This window comes from Varroa destructor, unplaced genomic scaffold (assembly GCF_002443255.2).
Source record: "Varroa destructor unplaced genomic scaffold, Vdes_3.0 BEIS01000002.1, whole genome shotgun sequence".
Classification (NCBI taxonomy): Eukaryota; Metazoa; Arthropoda; class Arachnida; order Mesostigmata; family Varroidae; genus Varroa; species Varroa destructor.
In genome coordinates, this window is record NW_019211455.1 from 5648179 (window position 1) to 5669038 (window position 20860).

General features: G+C 39.4%; 1 protein-coding gene and 2 long non-coding RNA genes across 3 annotated transcripts; 2 read left to right on the plus strand and 1 right to left on the minus strand.

Annotated features, from left to right (window-relative positions):
- Window positions 1-1059: 1059 nt before the first annotated feature.
- On the plus strand, window positions 1060-9241 carry LOC147757290 (uncharacterized). Its single transcript, XR_015320876.1, has 3 exons — window positions 1060-2715; window positions 4542-5834; window positions 7191-9241. It is a non-coding gene; the product is annotated as an uncharacterized LOC147757290 (long non-coding RNA).
- LOC111244774 (acyl-CoA desaturase 1-like) lies at window positions 8602-13994 on the minus strand. Its single transcript, XM_022792174.2, has 3 exons — window positions 13292-13994; window positions 10575-10758; window positions 8602-9329 (listed from the first exon to the last, which is right to left on the minus strand). The coding sequence occupies exons 1-3, from the start codon at window positions 13539-13541 to the stop codon at window positions 8732-8734; spliced, it is 1032 nt and encodes a 343-aa protein (XP_022647909.1). The 5' UTR covers window positions 13542-13994; the 3' UTR covers window positions 8602-8731.
- Window positions 11532-18903, plus strand: LOC147757291 (uncharacterized). Its single transcript, XR_015320877.1, has 3 exons — window positions 11532-11960; window positions 12360-12507; window positions 14184-18903. It is a non-coding gene; the product is annotated as an uncharacterized LOC147757291 (long non-coding RNA).
- The last annotated feature ends 1957 nt before the right edge of the window (window positions 18904-20860 follow it).

The following is a 20860-nucleotide window of genomic DNA, read 5'->3' on the forward strand; positions in this document are numbered from 1 at the left end:
CTTCAGGGGTCGCCTGTAAAGCACATAACGCGTCCTTCGCTCGATGCCTTATCGGTTATGCTAAGACGACATCGTAGTGACGCGCGACCATCAGGAATGCAAATACGAATAGCAGGAGTTTCCTTTGTTTACAGAAAAACGCCAAGCAGCGCACGCTTCAGAGGAAAGGAAATGAACGAGCGAAAGCAATCGCGGGTTCCAGTTATCCGTTATATTTCGGCCATGTGTTATAATCTAGCTTACGTGCATAGACATATTGTATTTTGGCCAATTGCCATTGATTCGAGTAAAACTATTGCAGCCACGCAGGCTATCTATCTACAAAATGCATAATAGACATAATTAGCAGATTAAGGGGTACTACTTCAAGTAGGTTCAGCTAGGTGAAGTGCCTACGTGGTGAGTACGTCAGGCGAAGACTGACACGAAGAGAACAATGAAGATGAGAATTAAGAAATATTCCAAAGGGTGACTTTAATCAGGTACATCCTACGTACGTTTCAAATAACGGGTAGTTCAAGATTGAGGTGAACTTCTCTGAACAGACGGTCTTTCACCTAATGAACCAGCAATTATTAAATTTAATATGAACACTTCTAAAGTTAATTAGCTAATATTTTATTTACTAACAATGTTGCTTTTATTGTACTGGTTTTTATTTTATGCTTTTGTAGGGGCAAATTAAAACGGCTAGGGCAATATGTGATTGCATCATTCCCATAAGCGATAGCGCAATTGGAAATAGACTGGCAAGTAAAAATGCTTGATCTCTGGCTGTTATTATTCAAATCAGTCGTCTATACTCAGCTTTATTTTCCATTTGTTTTGTATGCAATTTTTACATACTTCCCGAGTGAATCCACCACTTCTAGAGATTTTAGTAGAAAATTGCATGTTTTATTTCAGATTGGCCATTAGTCAAGTCACCTAGATACAAAATTACAAGCTAGTTACAAATCATATGTAACTTAAAACTGCAACTTTATCAACTAACTGTGCTGTAATTGAAATTTCTTGTTTAAAAGTTAGTTGAGAAGACATTACTGTTTTCATATCCAATTCATCGGCTACAAAATCTTCGTCGATGTATATGTGTACCATGTTTACATTATATCACCAAGTGATAAATTCACGTGTTCTTCTACAGGCGTCGCTTAAAACACTATGTATTTACCTTCCCATAAACAGATAAGTCTCTCAAATAGGCATGACTCGTGTTACGAAACAAGGTAAGTTGATTGTAAGATAAGTAGCTACTATTTGAACGGACCGCTGGTGTCGTTGCATTATCCAGTAGTTTTGTTTTTTTAAACGCTTAAAACGCTAAACATATCGATATACTATCTAACTGTAAGAAAATCTAGGAAAAACACTGCAATAATTTTGCTATCTTAATGTCGACAGATTGGCTTTGTTATGTCGCAATTCTGTAGTAGATCTGTGCCGTCATAATTTTTCGAAATTGGCCGGAAACGACTACCTTATTCGAATGTTTCGCATGGCGCCAGTGGCACGCATGCTGTTGACACGGAAATAGACTGCTAGCATTTTAGAACTTTAACTTAGCTGGCTGGTGTAGGTTCGATATAATTTGCCAGATATGTGCAGTCACATTTTTCGAAACAGGCCGGAAATAACTACGTTATATCCAATCTACTAGTAATCATATGACAGGACGTAGAATTACCTTTTTTTTTTTTTTGTTCTTCCGTATTTTCCCGAAACATGATGTGTTTGATCATCTCACCACCCGCTAGGCCTCGCATATGCTTAACTTACTTTTTTTTGTCAGTCGGGAAAACCTAGTTACTAGAACAGTAGGTTATTCGCACGAAGCGCCAGTCGAGTATTATGTGAGATTCAAATTATAAAAGAATTTATAACGAACCTATGGGTCCTAAAATGCCAGGTTCTTGGCACCTTATCGACGGGGGACCACGGATGATCGCCATGTAACCTGCGGATTAGTATCTACGCAAATGGTATAGGCGTTGACTGTTTCGACTGAGGAAACATTCCGCAGACTAATAAGTTTCTTGTATCTCATCTACAATATAATGATAGGCCAATAGACGCTGATGGGTAGTTTTCGTTTTTCCTTTATAAAACCTTTATAAGTCCTGATGATATATATGAGAAGAAAGTCAAGTGACTGCTAGCGAAAGAAATTTTCATAATCAATGCGTTAGATATCTCATTAAGGAGTTAGCCTTTGCTATGTTGTAACTGTTAGGAGCGTCAAGGTTGGCAAGGAACATGGACTACCGGCCTTATATAAAGCATGATGGATCTACGCAAAAGAGTGGCTTGGCAGTCGCTTGTAGTGTACTACAGAAACTATTCAACTATGGAGATATACTTTACAATTAATAACGAAAGACTATCATATTATACATAATGGTGAGTAGAGATATAAGGGAAACGCGCTTAACTCGTAGTCTTTAAACAAAAATGTCTATATCTATTTGAGGTGAGGCCGTCTTGGTACTGCTAATCGCCGCAATGCTTCGCCGGAGCGCTTGAGCTCGGAGTAGGTGCTCAGCAGCCACAGGCCGCTTAACATTAACTAAGTTGACGCTTAGTCCTATAGTACGCGTTTCCTAGTCCGTACATGCAAAAAACAGTCAAGCATTGGATGTCGGTATATCCAGCCGTATTTGCAAACAGTGGACACCTCGTAGCGCGGTACATATCTCCCGCACGATCAAATAGCAGGTGAGTGCTCTTGAGCGAAGCAACCGAAAGGGGCGATTAGAATAAGTATCTAAAAAAATTACCTGTAATATATAAATAATATATCCGTAGTTATAACAATCATAGTGGGACATCTTTGATGTTTGTCCAGTTTTATATGGATCAGTGTCTCTACGAAAATGCATCAATAGGACAATGGATAAGAAAAGATACAATTTGGTTTGTAAAATAGACACCTAAAAAAAAAAACATAAAAGAAGAGATGCATTTTCTGGTATAACGTAGAGCAAATTGGCTATTTACGCGGTTCTCAAAGCAGAAATGTCGCTTTCTGCGCCACCATTTAAACGCACTTTCTTTTGAATTGGATTTGATTGAAGGCTTACGATAAAACGACAAATATTTCAGCCACTCTAGTTATTTGCACTTCATCTGTTTGAGGATATTTTCAAGGGTTTATATTCATGCGCATAAGCTATCATAACAGGCCTTTCTGATTTGCGCGCCACTATTTCAAACTCCTAGCGGTTTTCCAGGCTCTATAACTCGCCAGACGCAACGATGTTAACCGATGCATCAAGCAAAGACAGTGCTTGCACGAGTCTTTGTACTCAATTAAACGTGGCTGCGTAGTCGCTTTCATTTACCCGCGCTGAGTGGTCCACCACAGAAGTCAAAAGAAAACTCACTAATGTCGCTATCCATCGCAGTTTCATGATGGACTGGTTTCGCGCTGGGCTGATGCGTCACCACGACCTTTGCCTACTACGGAACGCCTTATGTTTGGCCTGTTTAGAGAGACACACACGATTTACCTCGCGCTGAAAACTACGTTTTGCTTATGTAGACGTGATGTTCACTTATATACGTGCTACAAGCGTGTTCATTGTCGTTAAGTTGAGCGGTTGTAGTTGGAGCGTATTTACAGACAGTTGCTCGAGGTTTGGGGGCAGGCCTCTTAGATCTCCCTGACACTCTAATCAAAGCATTAAACTTGTTTCATATTACTGCTGACATTTATATCAATAGAACTAGTTCTTTTTTGGCCTGCCGCTTTGTTGGGCAACTGCTGTTTCTAGTATGCCAGACCTTATCTGGACTTAACGTTGGCAACGGCTCGATAGCGACCGTGGTAAAAATGTCCCTTATAATTTAGACCTCTTTGTAAATAATAGCAAATCGGCTTCCATATTACTTTGTCTAAATGGGTTCAACAGCGCTTCCTCTCATTAACTAACCCTTAATTAACCGCTTAATTAAGGCTAACGTACACTGCGGCGGAATCTCCAGCTTAAAATGCTACGAACATATTAGCAGACCACATGAGAAAGATAGGGGTTTTGCAGTTCATAACTTCTTTGTTTCTATGTTATTTGTTTTAATACCATTGTATAAAAGGATATAATTTCTGTAACGGTCTCCAATATAGAGTTATAGAATCCAATGTGAGTGAGATCATATTCGAGAATTCACTGAAGGAAGCCACATGCCGTACGCTTTTATTGTTAGGGCTGAATGGTGAACTAATTGAGTGAAAAAAATCGTAATAAATCTATTTAATATATAAATTACGAGTATTTACGTAGGAAGTTTTTTTTTAAGAAAGACAGTACTTTTCATAAAAAGTTTTTTTTTTTTTTTTTTTTTTTTTTTTTTCAAAAAAAAAATCTTTTTTTAATCAAATCTCAGATGATGCTGCGTCACCGTGTTGTATATAATAATGATTGTAGCAGTAAAATTCAGACTAAAGTTATAATAATCTCCCAAACTTTTGCACTAAACTCAGACCAGATGGAATAACTGACAAGATGACATAAAATAAAGTAAAGTTCTCTTTGTTTTCTGAGTTGATCTGATGTTGCGACAATTTCCAGTCCAATCGACCAGGACCACTATTTCGCACTGCGTATCTGCGTGTAACAAACAAGCTCATAGTTAACCGTTCTTCCTTTGCGGTGCTAACATCTGGAGGGAGTTTGAAATAATTCTCTTGCTTCCAATGGAGCTGTCGAAGATTTCCCGTTCACCGTATGCAAAAAAATATCGGCTTTTTGTATCCAGTTAGGACGGCCCTACATAAACCTGAATATCTGCCAATGTTTCTGCTATTGTAATTTTGTATCGAAACATGTTCGCTGCTCTTCAAAGATGTCTGCAATCAGCCCCATCGACAAATGTGCAAGTTACTTGAATAAACGTCAGCATCAATGAAAAGATAGGTACCTTGTAAATTTTCTCCAACAACGTAGCGTTTTTCTTAGACCTCCATTACTATATATGCGTTACAGCTCGTGTTGGACATGGCAACGGCATTATCGTTTATTGTGTGCACGTATGTGGCACACGTTTGTAACGGCGGTGCGTTGGCTAACGTGGTGATGACTGGGTCGCTACCCTGAGCTGAATGGATTTGATAAAGACAACATGAGCACAATTATATGTTTCTGTATTTTTAATGGAACCGCTTAGCCAAGCGGTGATAAACTCATTAAACTCTGTCATCTATCATTGAGAAGCTGTCAGAGTTTTCCCGACACAAACAAAACCTTCTTTCGTACTGTAATTTTATTTAATAATGTATTGAACCTCTCTATTTGAAACAAGGTTATCAAGACTATTCGTTCTCAACTGGGCTGAGTTCGGCCTGAGCAGATGACAACTGACAGAGCAGCAACGCAGAATGAGGACGTTGGAGATTATTGATAGTTAACAGGAAATATATGTATGACAATGAGACCATAATAACACCTATTCGCTGAACGTATTTCGTGTTCTTTAATTTCAGCATTCGGCACAAAATGCTAAGACAGAGTTTGTGCTTTGTACCTTATATAAGTGTTGCTATGCTTCTCATTGGAGTTAGAAGAACGCCATAGTTCATCTTTTTATATTTTTGCTGTAAATAGATATGCAAGCTGGTCCTCGAAATTCGAAGGCAATTTTTAATGTCGTTGTAGGTCTTCACGTCGTAATCGTACTCGGTTCGTCTCTCTGAGCACCCTCGATATATGTTCGACATTTGGATACATGTATGGCGGGAATCGCTACGATCCTGGGAAGGATCGCTTGAATGACGCTAAAGTGTGTAGTCGTGATTTGAATTTAGGACATCTGCAAATTTTGTGAAACGGATAGCCTAGGTAAGGTAGCATTGTATTTCGAATATCACATAGGGTGGGTAGATTCTAGTAAAACCAATGCAGTGCACTCCTCTTAGATCTAGCGTAAGGTTTACAGGGGACATTATGATAGAAAATAAAGAGGGGCGTTAGGCAATGTACGCTACTGAAACAGGTGTGTAAATCCTATTGCCTCTTGCTATTCAGATAACACTGTTCATTTACCGCGTTGCGATGCTGCTTTCTTCGTATCATATTTTCTTAGGAGAAGTGATCTTTTTTAGCTTCTAGTCCATCTATAACTGCGAATTTGCCAGTAAGATAGCCATCATTAAGCACCGATGACGATGACAATAGCAGTCTGCTCCTGCTGCGGCCGTTTCTGCCTTAGGTCTATTCTCATTTTGGTTGCCTTCGTCCGTATTGGTTTTTCATCTTCCTTCTTTTTCTATTTAGACTTTTTACCTATTAGCTAAAGCAGAATCGTTCTCTATAGAGCAGCATCGTATAGCTAGTTATTGCCAGTCCGGCTTTCTTTTGAGCGCAGTCATTCATTTTGCCATAGAACACAGCCAAGAGGTACTTCTACGTATCGACACGTTGCTGGTTCTCATGCCATTGCGGTTAGACGGCTGTCGAAGGACTGCGAATAACGGCAAACAATCCACGGACGTCGGCCAGACGGATGGACGGACATGCAGAGCGATGAAATCGTTCACCTGCTCGCGCAGTGCGTCCTTTGCCACGGGCCAGACGCGGTGGCGTTTGTCTGTTGCCAATGTGTCTGTCGGACCGTAGATGTGTGTGTGATTTTCTCTATTAAGTGTGTGTATTTTTGTGTTTGCTAAGTGTGTGCATGCATGTCATGCCTTCAGTTTGTGGTAAGCCAACGAATACGTAGTTTCCCAGCGGCTTAAGTGAGTCGCTCGGTCGTTGTCATCGTCGTGGTTTACCAGAGCGATCGCTGATTGACGCGTTTTGGCATTTTTGTGCTGCTATAATATGCACCATATACTTATTATTCGGTGCCTGGAGCTGCTGCCGCCGCCGTTTGTGACTCCATTTTTGTTGGTTCATTCATTCCGGTCTTCTTCATACTTTTCTTCCTCAACTTGTCCTTATTCTATTTCGCCTTATAATTTTTATCATCAGCAACAGCAGCAGCAGCGTTGTCGGTTACGGTAATCCAGGAAGTGAACTTGGCCGTACCGTCGGTTCGCTAGCCAGGGCTCTGTGCCGAGACAAGCCCTCCGACGTTCAGTTAGCAGAGTACAACTGACTTTCCCTTCGTTATTACTTGCCTATCCGACGTCCACTGTGTAGCCGTGTTTTTTTTGTTACTGACTTGACGATGCTCGTTATTGTTCTCCCTTCCAGTCAGTGTTGGCTGTTGATGCGTCACCGTAGCCTAAACTACCGTTGCCAATCAACTTGATAATACGCATTGTTCACGTCGCAATGACGCACTGCCAGGTAACGACTGTGGTAACAGCTGTAGCCAAAACAATAACGAGTTTCGTCAACGTAACGTCAGAGCAAAGCATCATCAACCGCAAGGGTGATATCAACAATCGCAATAACATCAACGTTAGCCACAATCTAACTTGTACTAACTAATAAACGGTCCGGTTGTTCAGGTCCTTTTTTTTTTCGACAAATACATATTATATTATCTAATATAAACAGTATATTATCAGATCAGGTAGTTGCCAAGCTGAATATATTCGGTCGAAGTACGTCAGCGTTCGCAAAAGATCAGATTCTGACTCTGGCGTTATAAGTGCGCTCGCAATACTTCAGCAGCGCCTATTGTATACTTGGCCGATATTAAACACTTCCCCGACTAGGCGGCTTTTCGGCTAGGCGGAATATGATGTTGGTTCTAAAAGCGTCAGAGACAAAAAGTTTTCTATCACCTAACTAGTTTTTCTCTGAGGAGACGCTTTAAACTACGATTTGCAACAATCGCCGCCGTTCGTTCGATACCGCAATGGCAAGGTCTGTAGGCTTTTAAAACAATGGATGACGACAGTTTTACCTGGATAGAGCGAAATTCGTGCTATAAACAGGGAAAATGTTCTCCTGTTCAAGGCTCGGCGCAATTTTCCAGGGCGCTATAGCCTCGTTCAAATGTTGCCGTATACCAGAATCACTTCGAACCGCCCTTGTCTCACCAGAACTTTATATTAGCTACTTTTTTTTTACTCAGATTGACAAGCTGAGTCGAGTAGGAGTCTGTATCCATTATTTTACTGAATATGAACGTTTTTAACAAGCTTGCCAAATCTTAGCAAACCCTGTGGGCTAATTCGTGTAGTAGACTAGACGAAATCCCTCTTTTTTTTATTCTTTAATAGAAATTATTTTTCCCACTCTACGTACGGTCAAATAGCTGGCAGTGGCACCCATACTGAATCCGACTAGAACGAGTTTTATTGACTGCAGTGATTTCTAATGATTCCAGATAATGGCGTGACTGACTTATTTCTCTGCACAAACCGTAATTGACTAGATTACACATCTCTAATCAACTGAAATTTCGCGCGACAGAAGGATTTATAGGTCATCGTTATCTGTTTTTTGAGGTTGTTAAGAGCGCAATTGAGGGTCCAAACAGATAATAGTGTAAAAAGCCCCAAACTTGAAAGCTAAATCACTGTAGAAGCACAAGTACGTGGAAATTAAGTAACTAAAATAGCGTTCTAACTAGCATAATATAAATAATTCACCACTGGCAAGTTTGATGTCGATAGGTGATATGATTTCTAAGAAAAGATGAAATATCAGATACAAACATCAAACATTTTATTTTACTATGTTATGTATTGATTATTAAATAAGTGCAAAATGCAAAGTTTGTAAAGTTAGTATCTATACTATGTACTGTTCATAAACCAATTCATCTAGCAAACTAGTTGTTACGAAATATTACCATCCCCAGTTCGGGCTTTTCTTTTAAGTATTATTTCCTTTGAGGCCTCTTTAAGATCGTACGCTTGTCCAATCGCAGCCATTGCGTTAATACACACGGTAGACATATTCAATGGCGAGAACTGCAATTCGGCCGCTTTATAGTCGAAGGGAAACACATGATGAAAGTTGTGGAAGCCTTCGCCGTTGGTCAAAAATGAGGTAAATTTGTGCTCCGATGGACGGATCGTCTGGTCGTAGGGCCGGCTGCCAAGCCAATGTGCTAAGCTATTTACGCACCACGTGCCGTGAAGTAAGAGCAAATAGCGGATGAGAGTGGCAAATATGGCGCAAACCGGCCGTAGGCCTAAGTAGAGATAAACCAAGAAAGGTAACACGCCGGCTCCTACGAACACCAACGGGACAAACCATCGATACTGGAAGCGGACGACGGAATCCGCCCATAAATCGGAGCAATCGAGACTGCGGCCCAGTCGTTTTATTTCGGAGTGTTTTTTCATCATTAGCCACCCCATGTGGGCGAAAAACATCCCCCGGGTCGTCGTGTGGGGATCGGCATCAGTTTCCGTATATTTGTGGTGCATTCTGAAATGATCACAAGATAGCTACTGTAGTAAACTTTAGCAATTTTCAGGTTTCTCTGAAGAAGCTATAACATCGTTATTAATCATAGGTGATAATGGCAGACTATTGCTTTGCTTCGAACACGGTTTTGTTGACACTAAGCCCTGTACCATATTTTCAGTACTCTACAATCATGTTTACCGGTCATCAAATAGTAAGGAACCAAACAAAGTAGTACTATTTGTTGAACTTGTACAAATACATTAATAGATACGAACTATCGTTCTGAAAATATGATTTGAATCTTCAGACATGCAAAGGTCGACTTCGGCCTTTGAAAATCCTCCACGGCGGTACATACATGTTAAAGGAAACAAACACAGCAATTGCCTATACAGCCAGCCAATCGCTTTGTTTGCAGAAATAGAACAACAGCGACATTGTAAGGGTTCTGAGTTACTTCGTACATTAATGTCGCTCAAACGTGCCGAATTTCAACAATTGTTAACACAAGTACACGAAAAGTGAACGAAGTTAAGTCCGCTTTATCTAAAATGGAAAAAAAAAATAGGAAAAACGTTTCGATATGAACAACTAATAACAGAATGAATTAGTGTTTTGTACGTTTTAACTACTAGTGGGTCCGAAGTGCGGTTTTAGGTCGGGATTGGAAGTTATTGTCGTTGTAGTTTCTGCGGTTATAGCATGTATGAAATAAATTCAGTATTTTTTGCACGGAAAATCCTGAAGTTGTCTATATTTTCTGTCTTTTTAGCCAAAGGTGCTTATCCTGCGAACTTTCAAAAGCCTCAATAGGCTCTGAGACATATATATATATATATATATATGCAAAAGTGGGTCCAATATTGGAGGATAGTACTAGATACTTCAAAATCCAAGGACATTTGCAACGGGACTCCTTTAAAGGTCGCAATGAAATTTGCTCCTACTACAACAATCCGGTAAAGCAGGTACAGGATGATAACGGACTGGGTCGGGCAATGGTCTAGCTAATGATGTTCACGATAGCTTGTGTTAGGCTGAATGTAATGTCAGCGAATTAAATCAGCTAAGCTAATAGATATACGGATATAAAAAACTGAAGGTCGTTATATTTACGAGGTAGTCCATCAGATTGTCGGAGGCATTAAGAGGATTCAGAAATGACGTAAGGTTTAAAATCGACTTCAGTTCCTTTGCACGACATTACTTCATGTGTACACAATAGATCAACTCATTTAAAACAATTTCAGTTCCATATCTGACCTGTGATCCCGACACCAAGTGTAGATGCTATTCTGCCCAGCCGTTGTTTGAAGTAGCATGAGAAAGATTCGGAAGGGCATCCGAGCCTTGTAGCATCGATGGGCCCATAGCCGATGAGCACCGACCGTTACCCCAAGTCCAGACAACTGCGCCCCAAAATATATTCCTAATAACCCTTTGACGCCTGCAAATGAAACCATGAAACATCAAAACATTTTCGTTCCTTATAATGCACTAGAAAGGCTTCTAACGACCCTATTTTACACTGATCTATTGGTAAGTGGCGTTTGCTGCCGTTAGCTTGTTTTTTTCTTTTGTCACTATATGTTTTGGGTCTCAGACCGCTTCGAACTTGTGTCCTACGCCAATCTATACAAACATGACATCGAGTCTATAAACATGTTAATATAAAAGAACATTTCCCTTTACGAACGGATCGTATGTGTCCAAGCTTGAAACCTGTGTGGATGTTCTACGAATTTAGAACCCCAATTTCTGGCAGCTTTCGGGTTTGTTTTTCGTAAGCTATCCCAAAATAAAAATCAATATATGAATATACGACGTTCGCTCGTATGAAAAATATCCGCCTACAGAGAATGCCGAGATATGTATGACTTGTTGATGAAATTATTATATTTTGAAAGAAAATCACATTATACTACGAGATAATCGCATATATTCTCTGGCTGGCAGGAAGTCGTGGACGATTGACAGGTATTCTGTTCCAAAGGGTGACCGGCTGCAGTAATACTGCCGAACTATTAAAAAAGTTAGACACTTCTGACGAGCAGCGTAACTAACGGCATCCATAGGTCGCTGCCAGACACGTCGTTTGTGTGAAATGCACCTGGCTGCTTCTGGTCTAAATCACTTCCTACAATTGAAAGTAACAGCAGACGACGCGGACGGATGACAAGATGAAAAAGTAACGAATAATTGATTTATATGATACTGGTACTGATAAAAATACAGATGGCAACAATGTGCGTTGATGCTGTATCGGTTTGACAAACGGAAACGATAGTTCATTAGCCAGGAGCGTGCACGACAACAGGCCACCTGCTCCTACTGGCCTGGACAATGGACGGAGAAATGATTAGAAGCATTGTCTAAGCCAAAGGCCGATAGAAGTCTGTAAAATCGTCGTAATGGTGACGACTAGCTAAGAAAATACGCTTGTTATTTAGCTTGGCGTATTTTTTAGATGACGCAGAAGTTTGCGTACTACCGATTGAGCTGTCGGGACGACGAACGCACGAGTAAACCAACGCAAATAACTATTTGACCAGATAAATTTGCCACGACGCGCTATTTTCTGCTACGATCGATTCTTGGTTGTAACGAAAAGCCCTTATTCTACGCTAAAGCTTTTACGCTACCACAATCGTAAGTTCGCTGAAACTCTGTCGAAGTTTCATTTCAACTTCCTGCAATTTAACTGCTTTAACACATATAACAGTGAATAATACACCGTTGCCTGCTGCTGCGGTATGCATCAGACGTTCTAACTAAATGGCAGACAACTGTGAAATAATTACTCCTAGAAAAGCCGAAATTATATTACTCCGAAGAGAAGCGCACATTTTGTAATTGGAAGTATCTAGCAATACTTAGCTACCCGCTGGAGGCGGGTGCCGTCAACGAACTAATATATATATATATAAATGAATTTAATTAGGCAACAATTCTCGCTAAAATACTTATGTGTTCATCACCTCAATAGAAAAATGCATTCTAGAAATATTCTAAAAAAAAATATATATATATATATATTATATTTTTTAGGTTCGCTTTATTGACTTGTACCTATCAGATGGCGCTATCGTGAGCTGTCCTTCAGTATATCGGCCCCATGATCTACTGCAGTCGATTCATTGGAAGTTTTGTTCATATGCCCTTCCCGTCAGAGTGACGAAGGGTGTACACTTGAAAAGTAGGTTAAATTGGAACGGGCTTATTTTTTGACATTGTCTAATATCGGTAGAACGAAAGGTCGTATACGATTAGAATACTTTGTTGACCCTTCGATGCAAAATATCGATCGTCTTAAACATTCGAATGCTTTGGGGTCTTCGTGCTTGAAAATGTCATAGATTCATAACAGAAAAATGTATATGCACAAGATTGGCAAGTTCTTGCTTGTTTTCCGGCCTATAGCTCGAATGTGTCTGCAACATATAGACCCAATCCAAAGCAGGCCCTCTAATAACCCCTTAATTTGAAGACGAGAAACTACCCGCAGCTCCGTTTTTAGGTGCTGCGGCGTCTCTTCAAGAACCAATCTTCGCAAGCTATCTCGCGTACACTTTACTGAAGACAAACCGTAGACTTTTTTAGCCATCCAAGTTTATCCCAGTCCATACGCTGTTTACATTTGTTTATTAAAATCAATTAGTTATCATATGGTATATATGGCAGTGCTAATGCGCACAGCAAGACCTAATAGTGTTCCTGGCTCATATGAACACTATATAAATGACAACGAACGAAACAGAGCAAAATTCAGTACTTTCAATGTTGACACACACAATCCTGGCCGGCATACAGCATGTAAAAGATACCTATTAATTGAGAAATTAATGAAATTTTTGACAAAATATGGGGTCCTTCTATTCACTAACTATTTTAACGAGCAGTGAATAATCTAGAATTATTCCGATATATATTCCGTATATAGGTGCCATAGGTACAGTCGTCAATGCAGGAGGATAACATACCAAGTTCCCGTCCGTAAGCCACTAAACCATAAACGGAAAGCACGTGAAGCGTTATAAAAGCCACTACGTTTTGCCACACAACGTCAGTCTTGAAATATGTTGAGCTGATATCATCTTTTGAGTACTTGACTAAGTCAATATCACTATCCAATCCATCAGTAATCATCGGTTCATCAGTCTTTGGCCCATAGGTGCTTTTGGGTTTTTTGTGGGCGACCTGAAGCCCAGAGGATGCGATAGTTGATACCATTACCAACGGAGCGCACTGTCATTTGCACACGTCTCACTGGCCGAATCGCGCGAAGTGCGCTGAGATCTCAGGCGAAACAGAACTTGCTATTTGGGTAGATGGCTTATGATGTGCTCTTGATTATTGTCCCTCTCTAGATCGCTGGAACGGGCACATGCTTAATAGCCCTGGCAGATGAAAGGCTTTTGGCGTAAGTTCCGGAAACCGTAGACAAAATTCTATGGGAGACACTTCCGTTGTGTTCTTTCAAATATAGTCCCATTTGTCCTTACTCAACTCGGCTGTATTTTTAAAGAATGATTTAACCCTCGTATCGTACACTGCTAAGACCTAGAGACATCTATGTAGGTATATTTTTACTAAAAAAATTAGTTGATAACTAGATTCACCCTATAATTCAGGGCACAGAGCGCCGCAATACAAGGTAGCGGAAATTGACTTGAACACAAATTGTATAAAGGTAGTAAATAATGCCAATTTTGAGACTGAATTTTTGGGCAGTCAGTTTTATCATAACTCTTGTGCCGGTCGCTGACTCTTTCGCAGGCGGAAATTAGCCTCGACTGAGGCATCAGGAAAATAGCATTTACGGCAAACTTCCCTAAAGTTATGATGTAAATTTGCGGCCATGTGATATTGCAGGATTTGCAAAGGAGTCTGCGTGCTGAAATATATACTCATGCGAGATGCGCGTCCGAACGGCCGATTAGACTAACACTAACATCGTGAGGTGACGAAGGAGCCTGTGATGCTTTTAAATCCCTTACCTAAATCGCACGTGGATAATTTAAGGTAACAGGTATTAGAAATGCAAACAGAATGATTAAGAGACAGAAAACGCACTGTTGGCCAAGCTTATTTCTTCATTCGTTAAAGTCGAGTAGCTAGGACCTCATTCAAAATTGGCTAGGACCGTAATAAGGCCTTAAACCTGAAACTCAAAGCAGACTCAGAAAGTGAGGTTCTATAAAGGGATCGTTTTTTTAAACTCATATGAGTGTTTCCGTGAAGTCCTGAGTCCGTACTTTTGCAAAAGATAAATATGCAATAAGCTAACAACAGTCTACAACTTACCTCGCAAGAAGAGTTTTGTGTATCTCCTTTAAATCTAAATGTTTCGGGACTCTCTCTCTACATGGAATCATTATACTCTGCGTATATTTGTCGTACCATAAATCGTAGCTGCAATTTCTTCAGAACTCTTAGGCTGTAGATTTGATCTGTACATTTCTTGGCTGATAAATAATGTTTCCCACATATAAAATGCGGGCGAACTTGATATGTGATCTGGTGTAAAAAAACAACATTTTCAGAAAAAACGTGCTCTTCGACCCATTGTCGGAAATGGTATTGAAGCAGTCCCCATCCACGGCAGGTCCATTTTTTTTACCATTTCAATATAATAAGCATAGCTTTTGCTCACCGCGTAATCCAGCTAGACAGCTAATGTACGCACATAAACAGTCATATGGAAATGTTTGATTTTTAATATCCGGCACTCACCTAGAAGCAATCCTTTTAGAAGGATTGCCCCTTCCTTGCGTTAGAAAGCAAGGAACCCTCAGAGCAGAGTGTAGAGGAAGCACACTCTTTACCTCGTGCTTAATTCTGCGAGATGAAACATCATGCATTGCAGTGCGGTAACCCCCCACTATCGAAGAAGTAGAACCCAGCAATTCGAGAATAGCATCGAAATACAGATATCGCATCGTGAGGCAATCGCTGCGGTCATTTATGCTAAATCCTATTGAAGATCAGTCATCCCAGCTTGAACAGGGACGCTTTACATGTGCATGACGCAGTGCTAGAAGCCGTTCGCTGGCTGTGAAAAACAGAAGTATTCCTTAAATCCAAGATTTTGTAACAGGTTTACCGAAAGCAAAAATTATAAGAGTTACGCTATACATACGTTACCCAAAACAAAAGCCCAACGAACTAGTAAATGGATTGTTGGGGTTTAGGAACATTTTATATCGCCTTGTACGTCCTTAAATGCCATAGAAGCTCGAGTTAGCAAGAAGGCTTAAAATAGTAAGAATCGTTTATGGCCATTACTTCTGCTATTTGTACACAGCTCATATGTACCTTACTACACGCCTCACCAACTATAATTAGGTCATTACGTATTATCCTTACTTTTTTGCGCTTGTTCTGTTTATTTATTTGCTTGTTTTGTTTGCTTAATACTTCAGTGTTCAGACAGATCGATTTACTATGGACTATCTTGTGAGTTCCGAAATATTTGCTAGTATCTTGATTGATTGATTGATTGATTTTGATTCGGTAAGCCAGACTGGAACGTGTAGTAATTTAATATGTCTTATGTGGCGTATGGTGTTGCATTGCAACAAGCCCTGGAAAATACTGATCGTCGATATCGAGAAGGAAGTGAAGCTGTTACATAGCTATAAGTCAAATGAAAATAGTAATACGACATTTCAAAAAAGTTGTGAACAGAGATAGATCAATAGCAGTTTTCCTTATGATCGCCCTACAGCCGATCACTGGTCGCCTAATTTAGATGGTGGACCATAAACTTTATGCTATACTTATCTGCCAGCAGAAACGATAAGTTCGCTGCGTGCTGAAGTTTAGCTAGCTTAGATACGTTGCATGAACTTCAAGCCCATTTTTAATTTTTGTTGCTATTCCGAGATTGCATTTATTGTATTTAATAAAAGTTTCTTTTGGATCAATTATGTGTTAAGGTAATTGGTCATCAATGATACTGATTTGATCAGATCTACAGAGCTTGATGTGGAGTACATTTCTTTTAGATTTGAGAGATCCGATATAAGAACAAGAAGTTTTCCATTATTAGATACATATATGCCTTATAAAATCGGTGTTCGATCATCTTCATCGGCTAATGTCATTCGTTCGTGAAAAACCCTTTTTTGGCCTTAAAGGTAGATGCGGTACCTGGGCGATTATATCAATTAGTATTATATGGCTATCAAGCTTTTCTTTTGGCCAATGTTCAGAAATTTGTTGCGCGAAGTATATATTTTTTTGAAGAAGTTTAAGCCTCTCTAGCTAATCAATGAGTAACATTCGTCAGCAAGAAAAAATTTAGCTGGCCATTTAATAATTACTTTAATATTCTTAATACCACAGATGTATCCATCTTATTAGGTAAGAATCACAATTATATTTATAATAAATCATTTTTATAAGAACAGAGGTTTTGGCCCACTAGAAGGATTGCTGGCTCTTGAGGTATAAGTCAACGACATGAAAACATACCGACTATTAAGGCCACGGATCTGAAAGGACGTACTAAACATTAGTTGTACATAATATAGAGTTTGCATTTCTAGCAGCGTAAACTTTTGATCACAGGAATTTTCCTCAGGCTCAATCTGACCCTTTGAAACGCTCTACGAAAGCCCCGCGTGTTTTAATTGGAGATTTGGCAAAAGTAGAACGTAAAGTTTTTTAACCACATTAAATTTGCCCCTTATACTAATCGAGGAAAACCGTCACGTTTTACCAGCCATGCAGAGAAATTTTAAAAATTTTCAGTAGTCTCGAGTCGAGATCTAATTCCATCCCGACCAAAGTGACTTTTTTTTTAATCTAAACGGAAGACACAAGTAAACATCATCTTATTATAACTATGTGAGAAAAAAAAAAACTCTATAGGGAAAGCCGGTTACTTTTTGCTTTAATGGTTTTTCAGTAGGCGATATTCTAACGTTATCCGACCTACTGAAAAGCGCCGCATACGTGTTGTACGGTATAAGTGTTGGTGGAATTAAAAAAGATAGGATGGCCACCTTCTGCTAACCTTAAAGACCCACATTATGGTCTAGGTTCCCGGACATAGAGCCAGTTGTCTGACGCAATGATTAACACCGGCGACACTGGATATAGAGCTCAAAATATAGAGGATAACCACCTTAGAGTGGCATCGCATTCTTAATTATAATTTTCCGATCGAGCCACCGAACTAGTTTTTTTCCAAGGGCAGATCAAATAGCTGAAGGTCATTATTCAAAAGTCAAAACGTAGACCAGTCTCCTAGCCATTCTACGAGTGAAAATAATTATGTGGATGGGTTCTAGTAATAAGGTGTGTGCCTAAAACATAACAAAATTCTGGGCGCATGCAACCTATCGAACATAAACCTTTTGACATCCGCAAGACGACTGTCTCTGAATTTAGAGAGATCCCAGCGTCGACCTTCTTTTGCACTACATGACACGGTTTAAGTTTGCCTATTCTCATCCGCTGCTTGAATCGACGCTAATGAGCTTGGCCTGGCCGCTGTGATCCTTAATAGATTAGACCATCGGATTAACGGGGTCGCTGGACTCATTTGGCTACCCCTTAACTCAGCCCAACAGCCGTACTAACATTTGGCTTGATTAAGGAAACAAGCATGGGCAATACGACATTATATGTCTAAAGGATAAATAATAAATAAGTAAATACAGCGATGTTGGCGTTAGAAATAAATTCAGATTAGTGATATGTCTTCTCTAAACATCTTCAAAGTAAATCAACATTAAGTTAGTTACGTTATTTATGGCACACATAGCCACGTTCAAAGTCAACTTCTTCAGTTATGCTTATTGCTTTCTGCTATCAAGATTGAACACCGAAATGTGTGTTCAGTATAATTATGTCTTGTTAACAAGGGTCCGATCATGTGGTGTCTACATAGCGTTCTCAACTAGCCAACTCAATAAATAACTACATCTTCATACTGATTTAAAAATACTATATATTTTCTTTTATTCGAGCAAAACACCGTAGCATGTACTTTCAAGGTAGCCGTTATCGGAATTTACTGTTGTTCTCCTTTGTTGTAACCCAGATTTCTACGTTGGTCCACGCGAATGTCTGACATTATCCTAAAAACTCGGAAGTTCCTTAAAAGTTTTTGAGCCATCCTCAGCTTACAACAGGAACTCGTTGGTAAAATGCTTACTTTGTCATACAGACGTGATGCTTCGGTAGAAAATCAAAGTGAGTTAAATAACAACAACAAATAATTAATAAAAAAGGATATAGAGAAACGTAAAAAGAAAAAAAAAACAAGGATACGATGTTCAACTATGACACTCTTGAAACACTAATTATTCTATTTGTAACTTAATAACACGCCAGTGTATTTTTATTATTATTATTATTCAAGTAGTATAATTTATAAATCGTGCGATATGGCTCCTGTGGTACTTTTGTGTCAGAATCGAAAATGTCGAGATCCTTCTCCATTGCTTTACGTTATAACGTGGAATTTCAACAGGAAAAAATTAAGTTACATGGGACTACAGAAAGTTGTAGATAGAAAACTTGAAGTTTGAATAAACAAATATACCTAGTTGACTCGTTTTATTAACTCGTTATCGGACATTTTTCAATGTTCGACCTTTTGAAGACATGTTTATGGACCAATAATGGTAGTTAGGTGTGTAGTGACAATTCGCATCAACGACATCCAGATACTTGGAAGTCCATTTTTGTCAAGAATTTACCTCACTGTCCGTAATGTTTATCTTGTACATAATTTTTCAATTTATCACTTAAGGTGATGTTAATTTTACGTCGGTAAACTACTGCCTAACTGCTAGAATATGTTGTCATGGTTATAGCGCGCATACCCTAGACGTTCTCTTTTTTGTGCCTCGGAGCAGGTTCCCGTATTCACCTGCCACAGTAGGTAGGTAAGTAGGTAGGTAGGTAAGAAGTAGGCCTTTTTCACAATTCATAGTTAGTTTTTCCTTGGCGAATCTTTGTAGGACATAAAATTAATATGATCTATAGATGCAAGATAAACTGCGAATTTGAATATGAAGAAATTTGATAAAAACATACATTTTTGTAATGTTTTCAGTATATTAAAAAGCTTTATCGTTTGGCTCGCCGATATAATTTAACTTTTGATATTTATATGTACGCTGTGTAAAAGTTCGTCAGTTTCGGAAAATCGAAAGTCCGCTGGTTGCTGCCGGACATCTTCTATACACGTTTTTAGAAGCTGGCGCGGGAAAAAACATTACGGAAATGAGAGAAAAAGGAGTATTTTGAACTGATGATATGAATCTAAAAATTGAAAGAAACAGTATTTTTGGGCAATGAGAGAATATTGTATCCTTTTTTCTTTTGTTGCACTTCTTTTACACCATTGGTGTATTATATATAGTGAGGGTAATTATATTTGAATGAAAGAGCGCGATTCGAGGACACCTATACCTTGGACTGTTTTCCAAGCAAATTTTTAGCAAAATTTGGGCCTAATAGGCCCTAGCTGGAACCACCCAGCCTTTTCAACTTTATAAAGCCGCCCGTCAGGGCGGCAATTATTTCAGTTGAAGCTGTAGGGATTTCTACATCCCCATTGCAAGGCGTTTCGCCTTGATTGGTTTTGCTTTCACGTGTTTATGTCCCCGTGGGGACGGTATGGAATCGTTCGTGCGACTATATATGGTCACCCTAATTACAAACGGCGTCCGACAGGGATCAGCACACCAGGTCAATTGATATTTCTTCAATAGTACGTGCATGCTAACTCATAGATTTAGCTTTCATACATGTCTTACCGATCAGGCAAGTGTTTTATAACACCGCTACCAAATGGTAGTCATCGGTCTGCCCGCTGGAATTTTTCCTTGCTTTCGACGATAGCCTTTACTAGCAGAAAAACGTTGTGATGGTAGGAAGCCTATGTCTAACTTGGCCATGAGCAGACGACAAAGGTGGTTTGTCAGTGTTGTTGTATACGGGCGTCAGGATCATCAGTCTAAACTCGCTGTTGAGGTGCAGTCTGACAGCGACTTCGATCCGTTCATTCGAACGGGCGGACAGCCACCAGAGAGAAACAGCGGCGATACTTCACTACCCAATTATTATTATGATGTTAACAACTACAACGTACGATGGTCGTAAGCTTACTAACAGAAATAACCCTATATGATCACTGTGTATGCAGTCAAAAGATTTCACCGCTAATATAGGGACGTGTTCATATTGCAGAATTACTGCAGAGGTCAGTTTATTAACTCGCAAACTCAGTTTTTTTTTTTAACTAAAAAGAACGTTTAGAAATAATAATTTTATAATTATATTTACGTAGAAGAGATCTGTGACTCTATATATTCGTACGACTGAATCCCTGTTTAATCAATGTATGTGTCAATAAATCGAGATTAGTAATAAACAGGATGAAATTGTACTTTGTCGTACGTAACACGTGTCCTACTTGCCTAAAGGTCAAAATGTACTACGATTGGGTATAAGATTACTTACGAAATAGCACAATGTTAATAGTAAATGATATTTGGGCGAACCGGAACTTGGCCTGTTAGCCAGTA